The sequence below is a fragment of the Nicotiana sylvestris genome, chromosome 11 (assembly GCF_000393655.2).
Source record: "Nicotiana sylvestris chromosome 11, ASM39365v2, whole genome shotgun sequence".
Taxonomy (NCBI): domain Eukaryota; kingdom Viridiplantae; phylum Streptophyta; class Magnoliopsida; order Solanales; family Solanaceae; genus Nicotiana; species Nicotiana sylvestris.
This window is the reverse complement of record NC_091067.1, coordinates 92,122,483-92,133,200: the sequence shown is the minus strand read 5'-3', so window position 1 is coordinate 92,133,200 and position 10,718 is coordinate 92,122,483. Positions and strand designations below refer to the sequence as shown.

At 36.9% G+C, this 10,718-nt stretch overlaps 1 protein-coding gene across 1 annotated transcript; it reads left to right on the top strand.

The window, feature by feature from the left end:
- Nucleotides 1–959: 959 nt before the first annotated feature.
- LOC138881326 (uncharacterized) lies at nt 960–8,804 on the top strand. The gene is made up of 9 exons (XM_070161541.1): nt 960–1,076; nt 1,155–1,222; nt 1,318–1,380; nt 2,188–2,257; nt 2,334–2,412; nt 2,651–2,709; nt 6,679–6,767; nt 6,875–7,667; nt 8,283–8,804. The coding sequence occupies exons 1-9, from the start codon at nt 960–962 to the stop codon at nt 8,802–8,804; spliced, it is 1,860 nt and encodes a 619-aa protein (XP_070017642.1).
- Nucleotides 8,805–10,718: the final 1,914 nt, after the last annotated feature.

Below are 10,718 nucleotides of genomic sequence, written 5' to 3'. Positions count from 1 at the left end.
ATAGTACAATTAGAAAATAACAGTTTAATTGATACACTTAATCAAATAAAAAGTTTTAATTCTTTTCCAAATTCCTAAATTGCTTATATGGAATAATGTTAATAACTCATATTACCGTTACTTCAGGGAAAGAAGTTTTCAAAATTAAAATTGATAAAATCTTACTTAGGAATAACAATGTCACAAGAATTGGGAATTTTTGGACTGTTTGACATTGCTTGGAGAAATCTAAGCCAAACTCATATTTCATAAGCATGAGGAGGTGGACAGAAAGCGTAAGACCTCAATAGGTAGTATCCATTGCTGAACAAGTTCTTTTTAAATTGGCTTGAAATCCGAGAGTTGCATGCTTTATTTGGAGTGCTGCCCATGAAGCTTGTCTAACACGATTATTTACAGAAGAGGGGTCTCATCATGTGCAGTAGATGGTTACTGTGTGAAGGAGCTAGTGAGTCGGTGAATTATCTACTGCTTCACTGCACCTTTAGTAGACTAATTTAGGAAATGTTCCTTGCTGTTTTTGGAGTTCACTGGGCCACGTCAGGATGCATTAAACTTGCTCTAAGTAGCTGGGATGGACAATCTTTATCCACTGGCAGCGTATATTACTGTAATACAATTTCTATTTATATTTTTTGTAATATTTGGCAAGAGGGGAAAATTTTAATAATGTCTTTTTCAAAAAGAAAAAGAGCCTTAGATTCGTTGAGAAAGCTGGAAGAAGGAAAGAGTTGGAGTCACAAATCCACTACTAAAATCATTTAAGGAAAGCTGCGGCAAAAAAAGTATGGCCAAAAGACGTCATTAATGATTAAACTGTCAGAAGAGGAAAGGGCTAGGGGTTATTTGTGTTATAGCTGATAAAGCTCGTCGAATAGGAAAGAGCATTTAGCAAAGTTCCTACCCCTTCTCACCCAGCAGTAGGTCTATATGTACTTACCAACATTTTCTGAAGATACATGTCAACTCCTACTCCACTGTACTGTCATGGCAAGAGAGATATGGAGAATATTCTTCTGCCTCTTTGGGGTTCACTGGGAATGCCCTATCAAGTCAAGGAAGCTGCAGGAGCTAGGGTCAGTGGAAGGACACAAAATCCATTTGGAAGTTATGGCAGATGATACCATCTTGCATTTTTGGTTTGTTCTATTCAGTCCTTTGAAAGTCTTTTTTGGGACTCATCCTGGTTTCCCCATGGCGAAGCAAGGCACGCTGTTGTCCAGTAAAACAGTGGTTCTATTCCCGCTAAAGATCTCGATGCACTTGTACTTGGTAGATAATTTTACCTATGATTTTCATTTGCTTCTCTGTTTGCAGTAAGCTGGAAAGGAAGCACCGGAGGCAAGAGGCACTTGAAGAGTATATTCAACTGAAATTGAAGTTGTTGACTTTGATTTGACCTATTTTTAGTTGGATAATCGAATTAACTTTAGGAATGAACAAGCCATCTTGGATCGTTAAAGAATTATCTTCCCTTACTTTGTTAAGTTATTTTTGTAATTCATCAAGATAGTCAATTTAATATAGCTAACTTTTTTAGTTAGAGTTGATTTCAAATAACTAAATAGTGACGGTAAGTAGGGGTGGCAATTTGAGCCCAAACCCGTCAAGAGATTAATATTTGGGCTATAAACATATGAGCTCATGGGTCAATTTGGACTGAGTCCAAGTTAACCTATTATTTTTTATAGCTCATTCTGACTCATTAAGTAGCTCAAATACAACCTATTAAACTCACTAAAAACAAAGAGATCGCAACCCCATTTATCTAGAAATTTACTTAGTTGCCCCAATTTTATCCCTTTTTTTAATATATATTTTTAATTTTCTGCCCCCACCCATCTATCCCCTCCCACCCCACAAACCCCTTAAAAAAATATTTTTTTACATTTTTTTTTATTTTTGTTTTTCTGCACTACCTACCCCCGTGCAAATCCCCTAAAAATGTCTTTTTTACTTTCTTTTTTTTGTATTTTCAATTTTCTGTTTTTCACCACCCACCCACCCCAACCCCCCACCCGCACCCGTAAAATAATTTTCAACTTACACATTTTAAGGTAAAAGGCTTTTTTATGCAAGATGAGCATGGTTTTAAAATATGGGTCAAGCTGGGCGGGTTGGGTTATAGACCTCTTGTCGAGTGTTAGTATTATTTGCTTATCGTCTGCTAGCTATGTTTTATTTCAGGTGCAACCTTACCTTATCTCTACCCATCTCTATGCGAGCTGAAGATGGGCTATATGAAGAATCTGGTATGGTATGACGATGAGGTAGAGGAATTAGTAATCAATCAACTGGTGGTTGATTTTGAATGAGTGTTTCCCATTAAAAAGGCACATGGTGGAGTGAGATTAGAGTATAATGAGGAAGATGAGTTTGGTGATGATGAACTTTTGGGTGGGCGTCTTCCTGGTTCATAGTATATTGGTGGCGATTGTGATAAAGATGTTGGTAGATGAGGACCATACAAGTTATATGGTGCTTAACCAAGTGATCTAGATGGCGCGAAGAGTTAAAGAAAGTGAAGGCTAAACTTGATCAGGTCTTTTAGATCCCTGGGTAAAAGCAATTTCAGAAGCCCAGCTCTTCTAATCTGGCTGGAGCTCCTTGGTGCATAGTAATTAGGCTGCAAACCAGATAAATGTTGCAGGTTCTACCAGCAAGAAGAAGAAAGTGAAAAAGAATCAAAGGGATAAACCTAAAGTTCATGTACTTAAGCCTGCTGGGGATGAAGACAAGAATCTCTTCAATGAATGGTTGGACTAGAAGAAGAAGTATTCTAAGAATTGAGTGACTGGAATAAACAGTTAGAATTTGTAACGATTCGACTGGTCGTTTTGAGCATTTGCACTTTTTTTGGTAGTTTGAGGTCACAAGTATCCCCGCATGATGTATTATGACTTGTGTGAATCGTCGGCTCTGGTTTTCAAGTTATTCGGAATGGATTAAGAAGAATGAACTTCAAGATTTAAGCTTTAAGTTGGAAGAGTTGACCAAGTTTGACTTTTTAGCATTTGACCTCGGATTGGAGTTTTGATGATTTCATTAGGTTCGGATGGTGATTTTGGACTCGGGCGTATGCCTGAATTTGCATTTGGATATTTCTAGAAGGATTCAACACTAATTGACGAAAGTTGGAAATTTGAAGGTTTGGAAAGTTCATAAGTTTAACTGGAAGTTGACTTTGAGGATATCAAATTCGTATTGTAATTCTAGGAATTGGAATAGCTTTGATATGTTATTTGGGACTTGTATGCAAAATTTGAGTTCATTTCGGGTTTATTTGATATGTTTCGGCGCGAGTTGTGGAAGTTAAATGTTGAAAGTTCATCGATTTTGATTTGAGGCGCGATTCATTATTTCTATGTCTCTATGTGAAATTTGACGCCTTGAGTAGGTCCGTGTTATATTTTTGGACTTGTTGGTATGATTTGACGGGTTCCCGAGGAGCTCGGGTGTATTTTGGATCATTGATTGAGAGACTAGTTAAGTTAAGTAATTTGGAGTTTGATCATGATCAATATCGGGTCAAGACGACCTCTTTTTGGTGTTTTGAGGGCACGAGCATATCCGTAGCATGTTTTATGATTGAAATGCATACATGGTTTGTGTCCGGGAGGTTCCGGATGAGTTTCGGGGTGGTTTCGGATCATTTCGGTGAAGTTTGGGTTTGATGGTGCTGGTACTTTGCAATTGCGAACATGTGGTTGCAAGTGCGAACTTTTGGTCGCAAATGCAATATCTGCAGCCTGCATATAGCTTAGAATTCTGAGACTTAGCTTCATCTTGTCATATTTTGAACCCTAGCTTCGATGGGAGGCGATTTTGTGAAGGGGTTTTTATACCAAATCATTGGGTAAGTACCTCTAATCAATTCTAAATTATATTTCGTTATTATACATAAGATTTAACATCAAATTCATGAGAATCTAGGGGAAAAATTGGAGATTTTGTAAAAGTTTTGAAAAATAAAAAATTGGGATTTGAGAGTCGAATAGGACTCGAATTTGAAAACCAATTACGTATATGGACTTGTGGGGCTATGTGTAGTCAAGACCTACCCTTGGACTTGAGTTTTGATCGGGCGGGGCCCAGGGGTTGACTTTTGTTGACTTTTAGAAATTGTATAAAGATCACATCTTTATAAATTGAAATTGTTTTCTCTTGCATTGTGTGATGTATTTAAGTCGTCTTTGGCTAGATTGAGTCGGTGGAGGTAAATTTGAAAAGGAAAAAGCTAAATTGAGTATTGAGTTAGCCGAAAAGTAAGTGTCTTGCCTAACTTTGTTGAGGAAATTTTTCTTACTATTTGACATTATTTGCTACATGCGGGGGTGATACATATAAGAGGTGACGAGCATATATGCATGTGCCAGGGTTAATCATGCTTGGGGATAGATTATGCTACAAACTGTGCATTGTAGAATTACGTGACCTTTTTGCTTCATGTCTTACTTGACTCATAGATTCTAAGAAAATAGAATTAAATGTTAGAAACCAAGACTTAGTTTATTATAAGTTGATTAAATTTGATGGAATTCTGAGAAAATATTTGTGTTTAATTCTGTCATCAATGTGCTTAATCATTAATACATTGCTACGGCCGATATTCTTGAGATACTAGATTCTATACTCGTGTTGTAGATCATTCATGAGATTTATTGAAATACTTGAATAATAAGGTTCTTGAGGGTTTATTAAACTATTGTTGGCTTGGAAAGTTGTGATTGGGATTCATTTGGAATATTCGTTTAAACACTCTCCTTGATGTTATTTATGTTTCCTATCTTGCTTACCAGGCATATACATATGCTTGGTAAGGAAGAGTGTAAAGCACGAAGAGTGATGTCGTGCTATGTTTTGAAAGTGTAAAGCACGAAGGGTGATATCGTGCCATGTAATGAGAGTGTAAAGCACGAAGGGTGATGCCGTACCATGTTATGAGAGTGTAAAGCACGAAGGGTGATGTCGTGCCATGTTATGAGAGTGTAAAGCACGAAGGGTGATGTTGTGCCATATTATGTGAGTGTAAAGCACGAAGGGTGATGTCGTGCCATATCATATGAGAGTAAAAGCATGAAGAATGATGTCGTGCCATGTTATGTGAGTGTAAAGCATGAAGTGTGATGCCGTGCCATTTCATTTATATTATCATGCTTTTATATCATCATGATTTCATGGCACGATGGGTATTTCCGTGCAGACGAGGACGAGGGACATGTATTATATTGTGATATCTTTTCCTTGTGTATATGTTCATGCCTTTACATTGAGCTGTTATTGTCGTACTTATGGTTCTTATGTGACTTGTCGTTATTGCCCTGTCCTTGTCCTCTATCTTAATTGTTATTGTGTTGCTCATACCTTCAACTTGCTAAACTTGCAAACACCATGCCTACTTCCTACTGTTATAATTGCATCCATGTCGTATCTATTTTGTTGCTCTTTAGTACAAGTCTTCTACCATGTTAGTCATTCATGCCTCTACTTGTTAACTTATAAAGATCATGTGTTCCCTTCTTATTTGTTATATCTATATCTAGGCCTCCACCATGCTAGTTAGTTGAAGTTTATATTCCTTTTTCCTAATTGCTGTAATTACTCCTATGCCTTCCACGTAGTCTATTACTGTTGCCCATATGTATATCCTCGTTCATTATTGCTACTTGCATATTTCCTACTTTGTCATTATTGTTATCGGCATTTTTGCTATCCGGTTGGTACTGTTATATGCATATCTGGTGAGGATGAGATAAATGCACGAAGGGTATTGCCGTGCCATTGACTTGATATCTGAGTATGTTCCTCAAGTTATGAAAGTTATGGAGTGACTATCGTGGTTTATTGGTTTTCGCTCTAAGGAAAAGATTGGTCGAGATATTAGAAAATGATAAATTGTGATCTCTTCTAGTACTCAACTATTGCGTTGCATATTCATTTCGTATACTCTTTTATGTTATATCGTAGTATAATTCTATTGCTAGTTTACGGTACAGGTTTTATCAGTGAGTATCTTTTACTAAAAAAGTCTTGTCACTACTTCGACGAGGTTAGACAAGATACTTACTGGGTACATAGAGTCGATTGTACTCATACTACACTTCTCCACCTTGCGTGCAGATTTTGAAGTGGAGCTGCTGGTGATGTCAGGAGCTGACTCTGAAGATGTTCGTGCGTTCTGGAACATAGCTGCTACTTGTCCTTGGTAGCTTTAGATTTTGCTAATATGTTTATGTAACTTTCAAACATATCGTGTATTTATTTGTACCAGCTTTGTAAATTTCAAATTCTTAGAAGCTCATAATTCATACTACCAGTCTTTGGGTTAATATGTAAATGTTCAAATAATTCTTCACTATTTTTCTATAAATCTCATTTGGGTTGTATTGACTGTTAGCTGGTTTACCTAGCGGGTCGAGTTAGGTACCATCACGACTAGTGATTTTTGGGTCGTGACAGAATTGGTTTGAAGAATTGCACGGAGCTAACCCATGCGTAACAGGACGTGTAAGGTCCTTTACCATTGTGTGTTTGTTAATTTTTTCTTAATTAAGTAGTTTAATAGATAATACTATATTTTTTAAAATTATTAGCATGTGGGATTACGAAACAAAGAACATTCTGATCTTTATGACCCCTGTAATCTTGTTTTGGATGTTGTATTTTGCCACAATATAGGATCAATTGAAGGAGACTGCCAAGAAATCAAGGGAGGCTGTGGATATTTGTGATAATGTTTCTGATTGCCAAGACTTGTGGCTAACAATGTTAATGCTTTATCCTCGAGAAGTGTTTCACAATCCGGTATTGTGGAGCAACTAGAGGAACAAGATCTCTTGAATAATAATGAATTGATGAGGTCTACCTTAAACAGAAAGAAAGCTCTACTTACCAGACACGTCAAGATTCAAGAGGCATACTGGAAACAAAAGGCTAACATACAATGGGCCAAAGAAGGAGATCTAAACACAAGTTTTTTCCATGCAGTTGTCACCGGAAGGAGAAGGAGGCTGACTATTCATAGAATCAAGACTAGTGATGATCAATGGATTGAGGAGGAAGATCAAATAGCTAATAAAGTTATCAGCTTCTATGAGGACCTTTTCACTCAACCCCCTGAGCATATAGATAAAAATTGTCTGGACTGTGTTATTAAAATTGTGACAGACCAAGACAATGAGAAGTTGATTGAAACTCCAACTGTGAATGAGATTAAAGACACTCTTTTTTCAATGAACCATGATTGTGCCCCTGGACCTGATGGTGTCTCTTCTTTATTTTTTCAAGATTCATGGGATGTTATTGCTACAGACCTTATTAATCTTGTACTATATTTCTTTGCATGTCATGAACTTCCAAGGTTTATTACGCATACTTGTCTTATCCTTATTCCTAAAGTGAACCATCCCGAGTCTCTTTCTGATCTTAGGCCCATTATCCTAGCTAATGCGACCTCTAAAATCATCTCTAAGATCTTGAACAATAAGCTGGCTAAGATTTTGCCAAAACTGATTTCTCCAAATCAATCTGGCTTTATTAAGGGCAGATCAACCACGGAGAATATTATGCTTACTCAAGAACTCGCTCATAATATGAGCAGGGATAATAAAGGTGACAATGCTATCATTAAGCTGGACATGTCAAAAACCTATGATAGAGTATCATGGGTAAGGGTGGCAAAATGGTTTAAAAAAACAGTTAACCACATATATTATCCACTAAAAAATAGGTTGAATAATGAACTTTTTAAAAATAGGTCAAATATAAATAAGAACCATATTATCTATTTAGAAAATGGATAACCAATGGGTCTAACGTTTATATTTGTAAAATCTCAAATTAGGGGTTTCTCAAGTTAGGGAAACTAGAAATTCTCCCAAAAGTGATCATATGCAAGAAGCCATGGATAATATGGTTACCCATATTATCTGTCGGTTAATCCATTTTTTATCCGTATTAAATATGGATCGGGTCAGATAATTTATCCGTTTTTTTATTATCCGTTTTCGACCCGAACCAAATTCGACCCGATCTGCCCGTTTGCCACTCCTAATCATGGGCTTTTTTATGTCAAATTATGAGAAGACTGGGCTTCAATGAATTTTGGATTAATCTTGTTTTCAGACTTATTTCTATTATCTGGTATTCCATTGCCATAAATGGAAATAGAACTGATTATTTTAATTCCTCCCGGGGTTTAAGGCAAGGAGATCCCATCTCTCCCTCTTTATTTGTCTTTATCCTCTGAACTCTTATCCAAGATGTTGAGTAATATCATTCAGTGCGAAGACTTTATTCATTACAAAATGAGGAAACAAGGGTCTTGCATCACACAACTTACTTATGCTGATGATACTATATTATTCAGCTCTACTGACACCACTTCTATTGAGATCATCAAGCAACGCTTAGATGATTATTCCAACACTTCTGAAAAACTGATAAAACTCGGTAAATTACATTTTTTACATCCTAATGCTGAGGATAATCTAGCTCACCATATTATGAATCTTACTAGTTTTTCTGATAAGAATTTTCCGTTCACTTGTCTTGGTGCTCCTATTTACCTAGGAAGGAAGAAAATTGAATATTTTAATGATCTGTTTGACAAGGTTGGTAGGAAAATCCAAGCCTGGAATGGGAAACTTATGTCCTATGGAGGTAAAGCTATCCTTATTAAGGCAGTTCTTTACTCTATTCCTATGCACATCCTGGCAGCTACTAACCCTCCCAAAACTACACTTTGGAGGGATTACATTGAAGCTAAATATTGTAATACTATTCACCCTGTTGTTGTTTCATGAAAACCTGGTCACTCACAGATTTGGAAAAGAATGATGGACATTAAAACTGTTGTTGAGAACCATATCAAGTGAAGGCTTTTTAATGGAAGGCCTCTTTATGATGGGACAACTGGTCCGATTTTGGCCCTCTAGCCAAGCTTATTAATGATCCAAGTAGAAGAAACGAGACTATTATGGACTTCACTCGTGAAGGTAACTGGAACCTTGCAGCTCTTGAGACTGTCCTACCTAGTTCCATTTCAAGGAATATCTCCATGATTAATGTGCCTTTCAGTTCTAGAATTGTTCAGCCAATTTGGATCATTACTAATGATGGTTCATTTTCTTGTAAATCGGCTTGGCAGAATTTCAAGCAAGCTAGAAATTTTACTAACTCTGATTCCAATATTTGGCATAAAGGGATCCTTTTAAAATTTCATTCTTTATGATAAGATTGATACATAATATACTACCTATTGATGAGATCTCTAAGAGGTATGGCTTTGTTGGACTGTCTATATGCTCTTGCTGTAAAGCTCCCAAAACTGAAACCATTGAACATGTGTTCATTAACAGTGATGGGGCATCAAATGCTTGGAAGTTATTTGGTGGCTATTGTGGCGTGAAAGCTACCGCTGTTTTAAGACACTCTCTTTTAACTGGTGCTTAGCAAAGCCAAAAAATAGTGTTCACTCTTTTTTACTCCACTGCTTGATATGCTGGGAAATTTAGAAACAAAGATGTGCTATCATATATGGAGATGGAAAACTTTCTGCCAAAAAACTTGTAGTCCAGATCCAGTGTTGCGGAAGCCAAATGTATAGAGTGTGAATAAGTCACAACTACTATACCAAAAATTATGACAGCCACCAAATAATAAATAAGACAATAAAGCAATAATAAAGGGAACACCAGAATTTACGAGGTTCGGCTAATTTTGCCTACTCCTCGGACACAACCAATATTTTATTTCACTCCAAAAATACAAGTGAAATAATACTAAAGAGAGAAGATACAAATGCCTTAAACAGATGAGAAGGCAAATGAGAGGTGTGTTTCAATCCTAAACATTAGGCCTTCTTTTATAGGGGAAAAATCCCCCCAAACTTAACTCCCAACCAATGTGGGACTTTGGCATTTTGCCAAACTTCAACAAATCTCCACCTTGGCAAAATTCCACATTTTCAATTCTCTCTCAATAACAAATTTTGGTTGTGTCTTCATCTTCAATCTTCAGTGTTCAACAATGTTGATCAAATCCAAACAATGTTGAAACTTGACCGCAGTCACCACCTTTGTCAGCATATCAGCAGGATTCTCTGTAGTATGAATTTTCTTCACCGTGACTCCACCTTCTTCTATGATTTCGCGTACGAAATGATACCGAACATCAATGTGCTTCGTCCTTGCATGATAAACTTGGTTCTTCGCTAATTGAATAGCACTTTGACTATCACAAAAAATTGTGATACCTTTTTGTTCAACACCAAGCTCCTTTAGCAATCCTTGAAGCCAAATTGCCTCTTTCACAGCATCTGTAATAGCCATGTATTCTGCCTCTGTTGTAGACAAAGCAACTGTTGACTGCAAAGTAGACTTCCAACTAACTGGTGCCTTTGCAAAAGTAAACACATAACCAGTAGTTGATCTTCGTTTGTCCATATCACCCGCAAAATCTGAGTCACAATATCCAACTACAGACTGATTGTCTTCCTGCTCAAAAACTAACCCGACATCTACAGTATTATGAATATACCGTAGAATCCACTTCACAGCTTGCCAATGCTCCTTCCCTGGATTGTGCATATATCTGCTAATAACTCCAACAGCTTGTGAAATGTCAGGCCTTGTGCAAACCATTGCATACATCAAGCTACCAACAACATTTGCGTATGGTACCTTTGACATATACTCTCGTTCAGCTTCATCCATTGG